At 33.5% G+C, this 19323-nt stretch overlaps 3 protein-coding genes across 5 annotated transcripts in view; all 3 read right to left on the reverse strand.

Annotated features, from left to right (window-relative positions):
* LOC130800714 (uncharacterized) overlaps positions 1-6838 on the reverse strand; it is a 6897-nt gene extending 59 nt beyond the window's left edge. Inside the window, exons 1-12 of the mRNA XM_057664315.1 lie at positions 6423-6838; positions 4532-4616; positions 3302-3353; positions 3187-3207; positions 3050-3103; positions 2831-2881; positions 2472-2534; positions 1939-2004; positions 1802-1840; positions 1595-1717; positions 1401-1493; positions 1-512 (exon numbers count right to left, since the gene is read on the reverse strand). The exon at positions 1-512 is cut by the window's left edge and continues 59 nt beyond it. Of these exons, the coding sequence (XP_057520298.1) occupies positions 249-512; positions 1401-1493; positions 1595-1717; positions 1802-1840; positions 1939-2004; positions 2472-2534; positions 2831-2881; positions 3050-3103; positions 3187-3207; positions 3302-3353; positions 4532-4616; positions 6423-6510 (999 nt within the window). The 5' untranslated portion in view covers positions 6511-6838 and the 3' untranslated portion in view covers positions 1-248. The remainder of the gene's footprint in view (positions 513-1400; positions 1494-1594; positions 1718-1801; positions 1841-1938; positions 2005-2471; positions 2535-2830; positions 2882-3049; positions 3104-3186; positions 3208-3301; positions 3354-4531; positions 4617-6422) is intronic.
* Positions 6839-8791: 1953 nt separating this feature from the next.
* Positions 8792-13799, reverse strand: LOC130800716 (deSI-like protein At4g17486). Of its 3 annotated transcripts, none has more exons than XM_057664316.1 (5): positions 13461-13799; positions 13171-13378; positions 10708-10995; positions 10227-10313; positions 8792-9481 (listed from the first exon to the last, which is right to left on the reverse strand). In XM_057664316.1, the coding sequence occupies exons 2-5, from the start codon at positions 13322-13324 to the stop codon at positions 9333-9335; spliced, it is 678 nt and encodes a 225-aa protein (XP_057520299.1). In that variant the 5' UTR covers positions 13325-13378; positions 13461-13799; the 3' UTR covers positions 8792-9332. The 3 variants fall into 3 exon arrangements, with proteins under 3 accessions (XP_057520299.1, XP_057520300.1, XP_057520301.1); XM_057664317.1 differs by having other exon boundaries at positions 10227-10307; positions 13461-13791; XM_057664318.1 differs by having other exon boundaries at positions 9344-9481; positions 10169-10313; positions 13461-13784.
* Positions 13800-14847: 1048 nt separating this feature from the next.
* On the reverse strand, positions 14848-18844 carry LOC130800718 (nudix hydrolase 8). Its single transcript, XM_057664319.1, has 8 exons — positions 18286-18844; positions 17578-17801; positions 17430-17495; positions 16431-16646; positions 16291-16341; positions 15921-15955; positions 15718-15826; positions 14848-15360 (listed from the first exon to the last, which is right to left on the reverse strand). Exons 1-8 carry the CDS (start codon positions 18404-18406, stop codon positions 15151-15153), a joined length of 1032 nt encoding a protein of 343 aa, XP_057520302.1. The 5' UTR covers positions 18407-18844; the 3' UTR covers positions 14848-15150.
* Between the last annotated feature and the right edge of the window lie 479 nt (positions 18845-19323).

The following is a 19323-nucleotide window of genomic DNA, read 5'->3' on the forward strand; positions in this document are numbered from 1 at the left end:
ACAATGAAGTTTTTCAGCTTGTACATAAGAAAATTATTTATCTATTAGGAGTATAATATCTTATAGTCAGATACAGAGTATTATGTAGTCTAAAAGTTCCACCATACCTGTGATTTTGAATAACTATACACAATTAATAAGCAAACAATAGAATAGGAATCGTACGAGACCTTCCATGGCCGTGGTAGTTCATAGACCCATACATTTACTGATCCTTATCACTTCCCCTGAGCACCCCGAAAGAATCACTAAATGGCTACGAATGGCCGATTGTATATGGATGAACCCTTTGAGGAAAATTCTAGCGAATTTGAGGGCTTTGGCCTTCCATGCGCGTATTTGATCTTATAGTTGTATGACCTCGAATCTTGACTTGTCAAGTAGGGGACAATGTGCTTCTTCATATCCTCTTTTGAGATTCCGAGATGATTTCCAGCCACGCTAACGAACTTAACTTTACCGGCTTCATCAAGGGTTCTCAAACCAATCCAATCTTCAATGTAAAGCTTAGTCTGTAGAAGTAGTAGATGATTGTCAAACCGATTCACTGTAGAATCAAAATAACGAAATACAGGAAGCAAAAATTTCTGAGGAGTTTTGGAGCTGATCATCTGGATCATGTCTCAACCCAAACGAGGGTCATTTCACAGCCATAGGTTGGCCTGTTGGGGCTGGGATGGGCATTGGGTTTGAATTATCATGAAAGTCTGCATCATTGTATCACAGCCGTATCATATAGGTACTTAAGCTTACCACAACCAAAATATAAGCCGACACAACCGAAAAACCATCCATTTTGCAACCGGTACCAATACTGACCAAAACCGAATTTTTGCACTATCCCTTCAGCCAGCTGATAGTAAGATGTAATCCTATAACTAACAGAACATTTGTCTAAATGTCCGTTCCCAGCTCCCCCCAGCCTGACTACTATTCGCCCGAAAGGCCATAATAATTGACAAAGAAAATAATAGTCTAAATTATAGAAAACTAGTATACAAACTCGTGCAACGCACGAAGGTTGTTAATATGAAAATAAATATAAATATAAATTTTAAAGAAAAATGCAATTGCACTTATAGTAATCAACTTATAATATTAATAAAATGTAATATTTGATATAAGTTTTTATAAAACATAATAATTTGTTAATTGAAATTATTTTTGTGAAATTAATGATTTTGAAAAAATAAAATTGTCTCGAAATCAACATATGTCCTATTTGGCAAAGTTCTATAAAAGCGACATTTGGAATTTTACAGTTCTTTTATAGCATTGTATGATATACAGCCCCAATATATTGCAACAAAGGACTAAAAGCGCCATCCGGATCTTATGTTTATGATTAAATAAGATTGAGAAGTATAGACGCTTCTATAGAAAACTTAGCAAATATATACCTCTTGAGGAGTTAACAAAGGACTAAAAGCGCCATCAGGATAGTATCCAAACCATGATGTTTCTTTGGGTACTAAAACAGTGTCATGTTCAAACTGCAATGGTAAAAGATATGTCATTTTATTGAATCGCATTCAAACACTCCAATTTAAAACAACGATGAAATATAACGGAACTAGACTGTATTCTAACTTACCATAATTAGCACTAAATTTTCTAAGCTGCTAAAACGCTCCTTGTAAGTTGAGTTTCTTTCCTCGGGAATTTCATTGTTAAGCTTTGGGAGAAATTTACATTTATCTAAGTAGCCATTCATATTCTGGAAAAAACAGCACAAAAATTCTAAAAGTCAATTTATTTAGGGACCGGGAAGTAACAAACAGACACAGTGATATATACTCACACTCGGGATTTTAAGGTAACCGCTGGGAGCAAAATTATTCTGCAATTATATAAGATTAATCTCAGAAACAGCAAAGGGAATATACAACTCTTAGCAGCAAAATGATGTTTATTCAACATAACAATAGCAGTAGTCACCTGAACGTAATCAGAATAAACTTCACCCTTGATAAGTGCATCAGCAAGAACACAGAAAATACCGCTCTGCAAACAGATATCGTCATATCAACCACTGCCAAATTCAGAGCTCCCACGTAAGCGGAGGTTGGAGGTCGGATGTACACAACCTTACTCTTGTTGGTGATAACAAAGAGGTTGTTTCTGATTGACCTCTTGATAAAAATATCATTATCAGCTTCATATAAATAAGAAGTGCATATTGTATAATGAGTCATTTTAATATATATAAGTATAATTTGAAACCAAAGAACTATAAATCTCTGGTCTATCGAAATAAGGAACCAAAATAAAAATAACTCTAAAAAGGATAAATTGATTTCATTAGATATTACTAAGCAATCAGTCTCGAAGATTAAATAATTACACAAAAGGGTCTTCAGTAAGCAAGGATATCTCCGTAGCACAATGGTTCTCCATAAATGCAATCGAGTTTCAAAGTACATGAGGTGATAGCAAAAAGATGAAACAGGAAAAGAAAAAAAAAAACTTACACCACAAAGAGGAACTGAAGCAATGCCAGCATGAGGACCCCCTAATGAGATGAAGTTCTTAACCTGTTTTAAGCATTAAACTAGTGTTAGTCTCGAGTGTTAACATTACGAGCAAAACCAATGTAAAGATTTTCATGCCTAATACATAGCTGTCTTGAGCACAGATGATTGAGATCAGCTGTTAGTGCAAGATACACAAAACAAGACATTACCAAAATGTAAAAATGGAATTTGTTAGAATGTGTAGAAAACTCATGGTTTTCTGTAAGTTGTATTACATATGCGTATATACGATAGTTCAAAATCAGCAACGATGATAAAAACATTCACTAAAATACTACCAATTTGTTTTCACTTACCGGTGGCCCTCCTTCACAGAACTCTACAACAGCTCGTCCAATCAAGTTGCCCTGGAACACAAAAGCACAAATGTTAAAAATCTCGATGGGAATGTTCGCGTCCAAAAATATTAGAAATAGAGTTGGCACCGTCTTATGTACAATAAAGCATGATGCATGATTTCATATTCCAGTTGCTTTAGAATATTAGCGCATTAGTGCATATGTACAAGATATTACCTGGGACAGACCAACTATGTTGTAACCAGCACGGAGTTCTTTCATTTTTTTCACCTATAGACCAATACCAACCAAAACAGATCGTAAGTAATATTTCAAGCACGCAAGTTGCGGGTAAATGCCGACAGCTTTCTCACCTTCTTACAAACAACTTGTGCCTGCAAGGCGTAAACAAACAGTTTAGAATGTGGTGTCGTGCAATAGAAAAATATATATCAAATGTTTTGAAGGGTTCATTTTCTTGTTCTCTACCTGTTCATCAAGAGGCATAAACCAGGAATCCCAGCCTCCATTACCAATTTCACTGAGCACCGTGATTAACCAAAAAATGACCTTGTGAGTAATCAACTACATAAATAGAAAGTGTAGAAAGCGTCGCACAGTCACACCATTATTTTTTAACAGAATAAAAGAATAGAAATTAAGGCCAACAAAGGATGAATCATTAGAAGAAAAAAAGTCAAGTTTATAGTATAGACCTTCATTACATATCAAAATTTCACAACGATGCCCAAAGGCTAGAAAAAGCACTAATAATTGAACCAAGTGATCACAAAATGAAAGCAGCACAAGTTTACATAACCAATAAAAGGACTGCAAGTTTCTTTTAACACATAAAGGAGATCAAGACGAACTATCCTTATGGTGCCCACACATCCACTACACTAGTTTAGATGGAAATATCATCATCATCATATCCGACATATCACGCCGATTAGTTGAGATGCAACACTTTTCTTAAAATGATAATTAGGGAACCAAGGCGTTAATAGTGAGATGCTATCCCAGCTTTGCTATCCTCAGAGAGTCTTTGGGTGTGTGTTTGACAAATGGATTTTTGGTTGACTTTTAACTTTTGGCTAGTCAAACAACCAAAAAAAGTATTTGGTATACGGTTTTTAAGTCAAAATTATAAAAGTACAATGAGTAAATTTTTCATGGTTTTTTGCCTTTTTGATCTATTTTTCTCTAATAAACACTCTACAGACGAAACTAATTTTTACCAAACATATCCATCCATAACAACTTACTCAACAACTAACAAAAAAACCAATGTTGTCAAAACAAGCTAACTTAACCAACACCCCCACCCCTTTCACTTACCTCCAAACAATTGACAAGCATTACAAACATCTACCTGATACTAATATCGTCTACTGCACAATTGTCGATTTGTAATATCCTACAAGAGTTCTGGCTACAGTCAAAGTAAGAAAGAACAGCTCTCATCCTGAATCTGTCAACCTTTCATTTACTAGCAACAGAATTCATAGTTCTCAAGTAAAAAAAGATAGGTGCAAACATATGAAACACTGCTTGATTGAGACCCCGAAGACATTATAGTGCAGTAAGCATAATTTGGCAAGCAAAAAACGCGAACAAAAAACAGTGGCAAGTAGCAACACAGATCACAACATCTAAAAAGAACCCTGTGCATATGGATGAAAAAATGGAGACCCCGGAGAGAGAGATAGAACGTACACACAATATCCTTTTGATGCTGACCACTCACTTAAGCTTTCAGTAAAGTGCTTCATTCCACGATTGGAGCATTTATCTCCAATGCCTACATGATTAGAAACAGTATCCAAACTGAGAAAGGAAAATGGAACTACAAATCTAACGAAATAAAACCGAACTCAATTTAACGAATGGGCAAAATATGACTCAAACAAAGCAACCCATAGAATAACATAGGGACTGAAGAATAATCTCTTTGGACTATTAGTCACTATGAAGACGATCATTGAAAAAAGTTGATTTCAAATTGAATTTTGTATATAACAATGGCAAAGTCTTGATCTCATCAAAGTCTTAACCTTGTATTAAAAATGCTTCCCATTCAGAAAATCAAATTATGCTCAAAGGGTGTTGATACATAATCCTACCAATTTATATCAATTCAAATTTTAGTGAAAATCAAAACATCAAACGGCAAAAAAAGGAATAAAAAATCTTTAAATTAGAGCATCAGAATCAAGGTAAAAAGTGAATTTGTTTGTAGGTCAAGAAAATATTGGATAAGACGGAAATGAACTTGTGGGTCAAGAAACTCTTGGTGCACATGAAAACGAATCTTAGTACAATCAACATAAGAAGGCCAAAAGAAACTGTAAGGTTTCATTACATCCTTTGTCCTTTGCTGTGTATTACTAAGTTACTTAATCAATTAAAAAGATGTTCAAAGTACAAAAGGATCCATTCCAATTTCCATACGACAAGAAAATAGTAGTTCCAAGCCAAAAAAAGGTAGATGCTAACTAACTAGTACTGCGTACTTGTTTTGCCCATATCACACCAAAAAAAAAGAAACTTCAAAAAGAATACAATCAACAAAAACAATTTCTCTTGCCCCTTAACCCTTCACATTATAATTTAAGAGACAAACTTGTACAACAATGCTGTAAAAATTGTAACTATATGGGCGCCTTCCTTTTTTATGCTCATGTGCATGGAGTACTAACAACCTCACTTCACCATCCATGAACATTCCAATAACCTTTCCCATCAGAATTCATCCACCCAACAACAAGATGAAAATCCATACACATTCCAAATTCAAATTCATTATCAATCATCAACCTATTCACAAATGAAATCCCATACAACAACCATCTATAAACCCGGTAATTCTTTACAATGTCATTGTAAGACAATGGCATTTCTTTCCATTAAGTCTCACATAAATACCCAAATTTTCTAATACGGTGCGCTTCATTCGACCTATCAATTGCTGATGATTATCATTTCAAACAAGCATCTTCAAACATGGGTTAAATCATCCATTAAAGTGCTCACGAACCTCAAAATCTCAACTTGCATAGAAATTAAGAACTCTACAAAGACAATCATATTGTCCAAATGGAAGATTCATAATCTTAACAAATTAAACTAATTACTACCCACTCAACCGCAAATCACATGAATTCGCCCCCTTCCCCATCTCATAACCCATTTTCTTAATCACAATTGCAGTCCAGAAAACACCAAATATCACATTATATCCTCAACAAATCATTCTAAATTACTATTACCAGTAACCAAACCACATACAATCAGAAAACAATAGAATATTCCCAAGAAAAAACCTAATTACAACTCGATAACATGACAGAAGAATGGTGAAACAGTATTACAACAAAAACCCTAAAATTTGATAAATAAAAACTTAATCCCACATCTTAGCTTTCGTAATCACAAAACATGAACATAAAAGTCAAACAAAAGGGCACTACGGAATGTCAAAATAAACACAATGTCCAATCCAAAGATTGAAACTTTCGAATGTTTCAACACAACAAAACAGTACAAAGAACATGTAACCTTAATTAAAGTAAAGTACGCATAAAAAGATAGGGAATAAGATGGGTACCATGGAGTACAATGAAAGGAAGAGAATGAGACAAAGGAACAAAGATTATGGCAAAGATTAAGGTGAAAAGGGGTGTTAAAAATCTCATTTTTTTTTTTATTTCTTGCCAACAAGTTTGGAAATTTTGTTTGGGAAATGGGATTAAGAAATACAGAAAAAAGGGTTTAATCTATTTGATTGGGGATTTAATTTCTTGAAATGGGTACTTGATATTAAATTTGGATGAAAGGTTGTTATCAGTTTTCACAGTTGGGTTGTGTCATCTGTGACAAAAATTAAATGAAGAAGAAATCAGAAACCAACAAGTCACTACTTGTTCGTTTCCTTTCCAGATGCTGTAAATCAATGAGAATTTTATTTGACTGCTACGAGTAGACGTCAAAAGACAGATTTTTTATATGAGATTTTTAAAGAGATGGAGTAACGTAATTAAATACTTCTAGAATATAATGTCACTATATGCTCTATTGTTAAACTTATTGATAATTGAACAAATGATCCGATAAATAAGATTTAGAGAAAGTGAAAAGTTTTATTCTTGAACAAGAAGATGAAGTAAAATTAGTTATAATACTCAAAGTAAAAACAAGAAAAATTAAAATAGATAGGAAAAATATGTTATAGAATTATATCGAATATTTATTTGAGTTACATTAAGTTGAGTAAATAAAATTTGAGTCCTTTAGATTTTGATCATGTTGTGTCTCGACTCTCGATCAAGTATCACTTCGAGTTTCATTGAATTGAGTCATTAAATTAGTTGTTGATAGTTAGTTGTTGATTGTTGATTAGTTTAGTTAGCTTGCTTTGTTAATGAAAAATATTAGTTGTTTTTGTTGACTTTTACGTTAGCTAAACGAGTAACTTATTAACAGACATATCCGATCAACTAAGTTCTTATAGTCAATCTAGATAATCATAACTCATAGGTATATTGCATACTTAGTTTGTAATTAAACTAAAACACTAACAAATAACAACCAATTAAGTTATTTAGAAACTTCCTAAATTGAAACAACTTATTTAGTTATTGGTACTAAATAGTACTAATGAGAGTTATTTGATGTGTAAATTTTCGTAAAACGTACAATGTCATTCCTAAGGTAATGAAACTTTAATCATAAAAACGTTTTATGTTCACAATTTCTCATTACCACATATTACAACCTCGTCAAACGGTCATACATTGTAGAATGAATTTTGTGAAGAAAATGAGTTGATTGAAGAAAAACAATTACATACATTAAATTTGTCAAAATAAAATCCCACTTTACACAAATTTTCCATCATCATTCTCACTATTTAATACCAACAACCAAACATCTTAGTGTGTTTTTGAAGCTTTTAAAACTCTGACCTAAAAATAACTTGATGAAACTATGAATATTAATATCACCCTAACTTGTGAACAATATTAGGAGTTGGGTTGAGTCTTGTCTTCAGTCTTCACACAAGAAGGGAAAATGTTGCCGTAATTTTAGGGCGACTTGCTAAGAAACTTTTAGCCATATTTTCACTGTCGTAATTTGGTATATAACCAAATGATGTCTGAAATTGCTAGTTGAGGTAACAAATGTTTAAATATGGAGAAACTGATATCCTCTTGCCTTCGCTTATGCATACCAAATTGAATTCATTTATCAAGTAGGTTTAAGGCATATCTTGCATTACTTTATATCAATGTTTTGTCGAATATCTATCGAGTAATTAGATTGGATTAAGTTGTGTATTGGGTTTATACACGTTAGTTCATATATGTATCGTGATGATTATAAGTTGGATTAAGTGGGATCTTGTGTTACTTCAAATCAATGATTTCTTGGACTTCTATTGAGTAAAGTTAAGCTTAGGGCATAACAAATTTGTTGCGGATTTAATTATTTACATTTTCAGACTAATATCATAGGTTGTCAGAGTAGAGTCAACATTCACGACTCGAGTCAACATCATATTGGTATTGGTGATCACCACACCTCATGTCAACTAAGGGCAAAAATTTGATTTGGGTTATAATTTTTTTCTTAGATCGATTCTAAACAGAACAAAACCTGTTTTCGTTCTTAGACTAAAACCAAACCAAATGGAAAACTTGCTCTCAACCAAATCAAAATTACAAGGAGTAGCAAGACATCCATATACCATAACACCAAAAGCAAAAGGATAACCAACTAAAGGCGGTAATCATCTTCGGTCAGGATTTGAGAATATCAACTACCTATAACCTTACTCCTGTATTAACAAAAAAGTTATTTTTGATTTACTTCAAACATCATCGATAACTTCACATAGATAAAAATTAATGAATCGATTTACTACAATTCAGTATAATCTAAAACAAAATAACTACAAATCATTAACTCCATCAAAAATGAACTACACAAAAAAGTAAGGATATAATTTCTTTTCTTCAAAGAGTTAATCCCCCATATACTCTAATATACAGGGATAAGCCAAGAACAAGGATGTTTTACATTGAGTCTAGCTAAGTAATCTAGAATATAGATGTTTCAAGCAAAATACTAAAGAGGAGAGTGTTGGTGCACCAGTTTACATGTTGTAGTGTGACCGAAAGGCCACTGATTCAAGTCCTAGAAGCAGCTTCTTGCAGAAATGAATGATACTATTTGCCTCCATTACAGCCTTGCGGTGTTGTGGAACCCTTCCCCGGACCCTCTGCAGAAATTTTTTGTGCACAGAGCTTCCCCTTCGTCATGCAGAACACTCACCATAAACCTCGTAGCAACATAGTACATTATCTTACGAGATTATAGAAACGATCAAATTTCTGTATTGGCTGTATATAATAATTATAGTACAATTGTGAGCATAATTTACTTCTACAACAGATTTAACACCCAATAAGTGTGAAATGCAGGAATCAGGATAATCGATATCCTCCTCACTATCAATTTAAACCATTTCTCTGGTCATTAGAACCGGTTTTTCCTGCAAAAATGCCACGTCTGCAGAGGAGGTCGGTAGTAGTAGGAGATGATCTGGATCATCAATATCCTCCTCGCTATCAATCGATGATGACGCTGGAGACGCTGACCCGTCATCTAATAATCCAACACCCAAATCAATATAAAATCAATAAGGCAAGTTAGAAACTAACAAAACAGTACAAGCGAGAACAATCATTATAGATAAAGCAAAAGAACACCCTACAAACCTAATACCTCTATAGTCTACCCCTTTGATTTTGCTCAATTGACACTCGAAAGTTCTCTCAAAAAACACAAATTGTTGTCAGAAACGGTCTCTCCGAGAGACGCATTAGATATATGGGCTAAATAGCCCAATTAATATTAAAGAGAAAAATAAGAATGTGTACTTGTTTTGAGGTTGTCTCTTTGGGAGACGGTCTCTCACGAGAATAGTTGCTCAAACAAATGCGGCAAATTCAAATATACTAGTTTTTTGTATGAATTATTGGTGGTGGGTACCACAACGGGCTAATGGATACATCTAAAGTTTCAGGATAATAAATAGAAAATCGCCTATTCCTATGGTAGGTCTGAAATAAAGTGTAGCCTATAACTTTTTGAGACCATGGAGATTAACGTGAAATCATTCTAGTTCCATCTGAAAACTAAACAAGTAAATAATTAACACTCCATCTTGTATGAAACCGTCTCATACAAGAATTTGCGGATAATTAAATACTTACTGAACAATAAATGATTAATTTAACAAAATATATCTTTCCCTTCACCATTGATCCAATTAAATTTCAAATGCATTACCAATGGTTCAAGGAAAAAAGAAAAGGAAGATCATCAACATATCATAAGTACACTTTACTGGAGCATGTAGTAAGATCAGGACGCTGTCGGACAGCTGCTACTTGAATATGCTCCGGCAGTAGGCAGTTGAAAAACGAACCTGCAGCTTAAGGAGAATTGTTTTAGAAAAGGAAATACTCACAAGTATTTCAGAAACATTATTGATCTAAGTTCCTTAGTTTCAAGACTTTTAAGTCCGTACATTGCTTGTTCATACCAAATGAAAAAAGCGGATCTTTTTCACTATTATATATGAACATAATTGTTGCATTATAATCCAGAGTCGACAAATTACATGCACCCGAGCTGTAAACCCCACCTTGGGTTATGAGTTACTAGATAGGCAGCCAGGAATGTTGCCTACGATTATAGTTCATGGGGAAAAATCATAATCTAATGACTGATTAAGTTGTCGTCTACTATCTAATAATAGAATCCACGATCTTAATCACATTATACAGCTTTAAAGTGATGCATAAAGCAGGCAGGAAAATAATTACCCAGACGAGCAAGTCGATTAACCCATCCAGGGACAGATTTTCCAGTCAGATGCAAACAGACTTCATCACTGAAATGGTTGCAGTTCTTTGCAATCAAGTGATATGAGTCCCCATGATACTTTGAAGCAAGGCGATGCATGAATGATCGGAACTCCGTACGTGACATGTCTGTGCTGCCGAGAGATATTGCCTTTCTAAATGTAAATCCAGGGCAGTTCCTTGGTTCAACCTCAAACACACCACTGGTAGGAAACTCATGAGCTCCAAAACCATACTCCATGCCATGTACTGCATCCCAGGTTAGCATTAGAATCCACATAAAAAAAGATTAGTAGCAACATTTTTAGCATATGATAAAGTCAAGAACAAACACTTGTAAATAAAAGGTTCTACCTGTTATTGTTGTACAACTACCATCACTTGTTATTTTTATCATTAACGGGCAATTACAAACACTTGCAAACACCACTGTGGCCTTCACCTTACACCTCGGAAAAAAGACCTTTTGCACCTCGGTGCGACTGAAAACTAAGGGGGTAGCATATGACGTTTGCCCCCAAGGGTAAATTGGAAATAACCACTTTGTTAGTTTTATCATTAAATGTCTAGGTTGCGTACATCCGACCCTCCCAAACCCCACCTTAAGTGAGATTCACTTAATGATATTGGGGTAATAAAATGTTGTACAACTACAATTACTTGTTTAGACTCTTGCAGATGGTTTCTGCTTTAAACTTTCAGAAATAGTCACATTTATCTGCTCATATAGGGTTGTGCCAATGTAAGAAAGAACCACCGAACCCCATTAATGTCCAATTTGTTCTGTTAGTATCCAACCCACAGATTCATGCAACACAGGCAGTCAGGCTATCCCAACTTCCCAAAAGGGTTCATCATAGTCATAACTTATATGATGATAGGCAATAGCTTTAATAATAGCTGTCCTTATCTTATCCCTCTCCACCACTCCAATTGAGCATGAATATGTTTATTGACCTACTACTATGTTACCAAATGTGATAAACCTTTTCCAAATCCACCCAAAATAGTAGATGCCAATTTATGACAAGAACACAACCAAAGCCTAGATCCCAAATACTATATGCAACTATTGATTCTGCATGTTGCAAGTAGTTCCTTTTGAATGGCACTAAACAAAGACTATCCAAACACAAAGGAAAAACGTGTGTCATTAACCTATACAGCTATGCTACACAATGCTCGTAAGTTTAAAAAATGCTTGTTAGCATCTGCAATGCTACACACCATATCATAAAAGAGTATTAAGGATACAGTGCAAAAATGCTTGTTAGGTTTGTGGTAGCAGTAGCCAAACAGTTTTCGCAGCCAATGTGGATAGCTTTTGCGGTTGTCTCAGGTTGTGGTAAGTTCAAAAAAGCCTTAACAGTATGGTCCCAATATAGTGATGCAAGAGATTTTTTTCATCATGCTTAAGAATGTTTCTCTTCATCTGAAATGATCCGAAAGGCCACAAGGAATACGTTTGAAATAGCTAAATAGATTAGCTTAGTTGGTATTGTACAAATCTATGTCCTTTGACTCTGAACATATCTTTTCATGTGCCCACAATAAATCCTTACAATTACTTCGGATAGTGGACCCTCGACGCCTCTTTTGATCAACAGAATGAAAACTTTTCATGAAATAGTAGTAAAAGTCAATTTGAAGCATGTGTCCAACAATACTCATGAAGTCTGTGTAAAACGTAACAAATGGACAAGGTTGTTTACAGACACCTTTTTCTACATACTTTACCAAATAAAATGCAGAATTTCCAACACAATCAAAGGTCCTTCCTAAGATAACCATGGTTATATTAGATGCTAAGGATTAGGACGAGCGCAAAAATGACCTAGCTATAATCGAGGGTATTGTTCTTATACTGAGCATATCCATATTGATTTCATATCCTTTATTTAAGAACCCACAACACTGTTCCACTTATTTTTAAATGAATGTAAATAGTTGATCCATCACAAATGTACAATGACTACACTTAACACTTCTCAAAAAGATAAACTCACCAATACATTAGAAATAGGAGGAAACCTAGCTTAATAATCCCTCAGCCCCTTAAGATTTGCTACCCTACGACTAAAAATCTCTCACAATTTTAGCCCCTATATAATGAATATAAAGGGACGGAAGGAGTAACATATCTAGATTTACAAATTGATAACAAAACCCATGACTACTAAACCATAGACTTCCTTTTCACTAACTATTTACAAATCAATACCACCCAATAACTAGAATTTTCCCTAGAGATAAAATCATTACAATCCACATAACACCTTAAAAAATCTAATACCAAATAACAAAATTTGAATTCCCAAATATTAACAATATCAGTCAGATGCAAAAACTAGTATAATTACTTTAACTGTTTAACATCAAGAATCAAGAAATACCATAAAAAGAACAAGAATTGAAATATAATACCTTCAATACCAGAGTGAAAGATGCCAAGCCCAAACCAATACAAATATTCATTTACAGGAGTAAGATCATATACATTCAAATATAAAGGAGTTCTTTCTTTCCCACTGTCATTTTGCTCCTTTCTTCCACCCCAGCTTCTCAAATTGAACCCCATTTTGCCTCTTCCCACTTAAACCCTCATAGAAATCAAGACTTTTTAATCATACATCTGCAGAACAATAACAATAATCAAAAATCAGGAAATTGGGAATTGGGTTATAAATAAACAACTAAAAAGATGAAAAGTTTACCTTTACAAGCAGAATTGAGGTATGAGGCAATTCAGATTGGAGTAGATAATGCTAAAGAATGGTGAATAGATTAGGGATCAATTGTGCGACAAACCCTAATGCCAAAATTATAATGGTGACCCACAGGCCACAATTTTGAAAGATTTTATGAGAGAATTTGAGGAGTTAGGGTGAGAAATGAGGTGGATCGGAGACAAGGCAATTACTTTTATTCAGACAAGCCCACGATAAATTCTGTGATTGTACTACACTTTTTTATTTTTTTTTTTTGGCTTTTAGTAAGAGAAGGATGGTGAGTATTTGATGTCTCTTAGAACTGAATGCAATATGGACTATAGAGCATTAAGAAAGAAATTATGAGAATTTGATGTCTTTGAAACTACTTCCTCCATTCCAATATTTATCGTATTTCGGCTATTATAGGAGAAAAAATATAATTATGTCATGTGACATTTTATTTTATTTGTCTCGTCATATATTTTCGTACTATTAAATTTTTATAATTTTTAGTTATGTATAACTTTAAATATAAACGATCCGACAAACATATTATATTGTGCAAAAGTATGTTTGATGCAAGTATTTTAAAACAGAAAAGGTATTAAATTTTGAAAAGATGGTTAGTCAGGCCTAATAATTTTGCTATCATAATGGTGAAATTTTCTTATTTTAGATTTTGTAATGTAGGAGGACATGATAGTATTAGTAATGTTGAAATCTTTTTCTTAAAAAAAAAATTTATTCTAAAAGATTAAGGTAGTCTACGTAATTAAATAGATCATTTTTTATCGTCTACGTGGATTTTTTTTCATTTATTTAAATTCTCTACCATTTCAACTTGTAAATTTAAATCTTTTAAATCTCTTTTTAATCATCTCCTTTAAGTCATCTTTGGTCTTACTCTCCCTCTTTTCAAGTCCTCCAAATTTCAACTTTCTATCTTTCTCACTAGCTCTTAATCGTTTATTTTTGCACATGCTCAAACCATCTCGAGCAGTTGAACTATTATCTTGCATCTTTCCTCAATATTTGCTATATAGAAGTGTGATTAAAAAAAATAGAAGTATAAATTATGAGTTGACCTGTGGTTGAAACTTTTCCGTCTACTCTTGTGATAAGAGTTTGATTCTTATAGTCACCGCCCATAGAAAAATCAATTTCCTTTCCCCTTCTTACCTCATGTAAATCAGTCAGTCTTCTGAGAGAGTTTCTTAGGCCCAACCCATTAAAGTTTAACTAAATTAAAAATAATGACTGATCAATTAGGGATGATCTCTCAAATAGACTGTCTCTAATAAGAATTTGTGCATTATAAATATCTGTTTCAGATTGCGAAAAAAGATCTGAAGGGAGGACCAAATGATAAGCAAAAGCAGAAAAGACAGACTTTAGTAACAAACAAAAGGAAATGGGTCATATACTCATATATACATATTCATATCTACATGATACACAATACAGTAATATATATCCATCTGATAATACCACTTTTCATATATGATACTTCATCTAAGTGGAAATTTACTTGGAAGTATTTCAGAATATCTTCTACATACAAGTCGACATTTTTATCGATTTAGCATATATGCCAAACCCGAAAGCTTCATCTGCCTCGTGTCCACATTAACATAGCTGGAACGAAACTTGAAGGAGTTTCGATCATGTGAAGTTAGTGTACTCGACCTTGGACTTATGAGCTTCCGAAACAATTGGACTCTTGGGTGTTGACGACATTATAATACAATGTGGATAATCGATCATCGAATTTGGAAATCAAGTGATGCGCGTACAGTCCACAGTATTTCTTACCCAATTTTGCGATAAAAATGTCGGTCACTTTCTTGAGCATGCTATCTTCTTGGATCCATGGTTGCTTTACAAACTCAACCAAAGGCATCCACTGCATAGATGTGCCATAGAAAATGAGAATCGAATTAGATTGTTGGTGCTCGTTCGTAGTCTAAATAGCATAATTATACACTAAAATTTGTCAAATTCAACCAAAAACTTAAGTTGAAAATTGAAACCTCATGGCTAGAAATGTGGCTACAGCACATACCATCATCATACATAGTGCTAAACTTTCCAGTTGAAAAGAGGGCTAGATAAAATGCTAACCCATGACCCTTTTGTCATAATGAACTTTGACATTATATACTCAAGGAACCAACTCAACCAAAAGTTTAAGCTGATATGTTATATACTCTATCAAATTTAATATGCGACAGATGGATAATAGTTACTGTAATGTGTATACCTTGGCAGCTACAATTTCGTGATCATCCACCGTTATTTGAGTTGTAAGAGGCTTTAGCATGCAGATGAAAAACAAATCCGACTTTTCAAAAGCCACGTTCTGAGCGTGCCTAAAAAAATGGGATGTTCATGTTAAGAAACATTCACCAACCCAACTTAGGTCCCTAATACCAACTTGCAAGGGAATGGAGCCAATTTAATTACCTGAAAGCAATTACTTCTACAAACTCGGCATCAATCTGCAAATGTGCATCAATCTAAAATCAACTTCTATACATTTGTAAAATACACCTATGTATGAGTCAGGAAATCTCTAGTCACCAGAAACCGAAAACTTCCCACCGAATCATGTCCTGGAAATTTCATCCCAAAACTCTAGATTGATGTTTCGGGAACTTCGTTCCCCAAACTTCAGACTGACGTTCCAATGGAAAAATGTTACAAAATACAATCTACAACTGATTAAAGTACTATATATTAATGTTTTGTGTTTTTGTTTTCATTTTATATATTGTATTCCCTTTATGGTAACTATGGTTAGAACTTAGAAGAGATAGTGAAAAAGGTATCTTACCCCAGTTTCTTCCTTGACTTCTCTAACAGCACCAGTGTATATCTCCTCTGACTATTCATTAAACAAAACATCACGTCTTTACATAAGCATCTCTTTCAACAACATTCATAACCATAGGGAGAGCAAATGTTTGAGCGTACCTCATGAATGAAACCGGTAGGTATCTTCCAAAAGCCAACAAAGGGTGGAGCACAATACTTCTCTTGCACAACGAGAACCTCATTGTTGTCGTTGATAACGAATCCTCCAACCCCTACTTGATGTGAAGCATTGGCCGGTAACATACAAGGCCCTTCAGGAATCCAATAAGTTAACATTACATACCCGCTTTCTGCATGATGATATTGGAACCCTTCCTACATCCATAGAAACAGCTATAACTATCTTTGTTCCACATGATGGCATGGCATATTTGATGTTGGTAAAATCTTACTAATCATACAAAAAAAATGTCAAAACTTTTATCAAACTGAATTGTATACTGTTAAAGTTCATATTGTCACTTAATAATGCAGATTTAACCTCTTTCCAAATTCTCATAGGAGGTTCTGAGCATGTTCAACATGTTTAACCGTATAGGGCTCCGAAAAATTGGGACCTCAATGTTAAATTACTTTGTATTTGTATATGTGAGGTGTTTAAAGATACAAAATTGTTAGAAAATATCATCATTTTTAAAATTGCACAGGACCTTCATAGCATTTGTTAATTTTTAATCCGCCCCTGCAAATTCTAATAATCATAAGCCATTACTATAATAGGAAAGAGTGACAATTATACTACTCTATTTGGTTATAGGAGCATTAATTCTCTATTGGAGGAAGAGTGATGAAATCAACTCAAGTAAAAGTATAAGTTCATAGTTGAAGCTTGAGATATGTTATATCCTTTTACGCCCCTCACACAACCCTTTGACCTAAAAGTATGGATATGTTGGAAAAATAATTGACATGTGATTCCACATCGAACAATTAGGGAGGTTGACTAACAGATAAGCTTGATGGGCTACTCCTCCTATCACCAACTAGTTTTAGGATGAAACCTCGTCGAGTTTTTAGGTGCAACTAACTCTATTCTTTCTAATGCAGGTAATAACAAATTTATCACAATAAACACCAATCAGAACAGGTGAAACTGACCTTTACTGCAATTGGTACAAGATCTGAATATTCTGAAGGCAATTTAAGCCAAATTCCTTTCTTGCCCTGAGATGAAAATCAAGCAAAATTCAACAATATTTACCAAGGAATCCACAGTTAATCATCAGAAAATGAATTTATAACATACCTTAATTGTCCATTGAGAAAGTGATGATTGAAGTAAAGAAGCAAAAACATTTGGATTAGTGGGCAATTTTTCTGGGTTCACAATGACTCCTCCATACTCATCATCAAAACACTCCAAAGTTCTTGAAATTACTTCATTTATCCCATTAATCTTACTTTCCAAAAGCAACCTTGAAGCTACTACTTTGTTACTAGTAGTTGAATTTGTTGCCCTTGAACAAATTACTACATAAACACAGCAAAAATCAAAATGATCCCATGAATTTATTAATTCTTGCTTTAATTAGGTAGGGGAGATGGAATTAACCCTTTGATGGTTAAAAACAGCTACTTTTGTATTAATTAGGAAAAAACATTAAAAAAATAATAATAAAAAATAAAAATAGAAGCTCACATTCTTATTTTCTCTTTAATTCGTATTAATTAAATTATTTAACATATATATATATACATGTATAATGCGTTTCTCGAATAGACGGTCTCTTAAAAAAACAATGAAATTTAAATCGTTAAAAAGCAACAGTTTTTTTATAACATGGTCTCAATAAAGAATTACTAAAAACTTAAATGATGACATACAACCTCACTGGAAACTTTACAATAAATCAAAACAATTAAAACCCAATATACCAATAACCTAAAAAATATGAAATACTACATTACAAATCCCAAATCAATCAATAAAACAAAAACAAGGAGAGAAATTTACCTTTACAAGAAGAGGACTTAGGATATGAAGGTACCCCAATAAGAGAACTAGGGTAAGAATTTCTAAACCCAACCTCTTTAGAAAAGGTTAGAAATTTACTTTCAAACATTTGCAACTCCATTGATTTAAATTAAACCCTTTTTCAGATCTTAAAACCTCATAAAACCATAAAAATAATGTAGTATAAAGTATTAATCTTGCTAAAATTTGAAGCTTGTTTGTATGAACTGAAATGTGATTAAAGTAAAAGGAAGGATCAGAAATTATAAATGTGATAAAAGAGACTAATTTGAGACGGTTTTGTTTGTATTTATTGTGTGTTATATCATATATGATGGATCTATAGTGTTGTATGAGTGTTGTATGAGTAAGCAAACAGAGAAAGGGGAGAAAAGAGGGAAATGAGGATATTTGGGCTAGGGAGGCAAAACTCCGAGATATCTGGATTTTTTAATTGAGAAATGGAATTAAGTTTGACACCAAGGAAAATTATGTGGTTGCAAATAATAATTGATGTTGAGGAGGAAGGAGAGGGAAAATTGACATTTTTTTTTTGTTTTCAGCTCTAATAATGAGAATCGACATGTTTCACACATTTACATAATTTAATTCATTTCCAACAAGACGTGTGGGGTATTTGGTATTTACCTTTTTGGTTGATTTTTGATTTATACATGTTGGTTGGTTAAACGGTTAAAAAAAAGTATTTGTAAATGATTTTTAAGTTAGTTAGATTTTTTTGTTGGTTTTTGGCATGTTAATCCATTTTTTCTCTAATAAATAGCCAACAATCAATACTTAAATGTACCAAATATTTCCATAAACAACTAACTTTTTCAGCTAGCTTAAAAGCCAACAAAGACAACCAACATTTTAAGTTGGTCAAACAAGCCAACTAAAATACAAAAATACAACAGACAACAGTCAATTATCAAACACCCTATGATTAAGTGAGGAAGTTTAAACTCAGATGAATATGAGCTTAAATACTAAACTATAGTTGTTTGAGATGTCAAAATTCGTAAAGTTTTATACTCA

This window comes from Amaranthus tricolor, chromosome 15 (genome assembly GCF_026212465.1).
Source record: "Amaranthus tricolor cultivar Red isolate AtriRed21 chromosome 15, ASM2621246v1, whole genome shotgun sequence".
Classification (NCBI taxonomy): Eukaryota; Viridiplantae; Streptophyta; class Magnoliopsida; order Caryophyllales; family Amaranthaceae; genus Amaranthus; species Amaranthus tricolor.

Coding starts and splice junctions, on each gene's coding strand:
- LOC130800716 (XM_057664316.1), bottom strand. CDS start 13,324: ATGGGGTTCAATTTGAGAAGCTGGGGTGGAAGAAAGGAGCAAAATGAC. Junction 10,996..13,170: donor CTTTCACTCTGGTATTGAAG/GTATTATATTTC, acceptor CCTGGGATGCAG/TACATGGCATGGAGTATGGT. Junction 10,314..10,707: donor TAATCGACTTGCTCGTCTGG/GTAATTATTTTC, acceptor ATTCTCCTTAAG/CTGCAGGTTCGTTTTTCAAC.
- LOC130800718 (XM_057664319.1), bottom strand. CDS start 18,406: ATGGAGTTGCAAATGTTTGAAAGTAAATTTCTAACCTTTTCTAAAGAG. Junction 17,802..18,285: donor TAAGTCCTCTTCTTGTAAAG/GTAAATTTCTCT, acceptor GTGTTTATGTAG/TAATTTGTTCAAGGGCAACA. Junction 17,496..17,577: donor TTTCTCAATGGACAATTAAG/GTATGTTATAAA, acceptor TTTTCATCTCAG/GGCAAGAAAGGAATTTGGCT.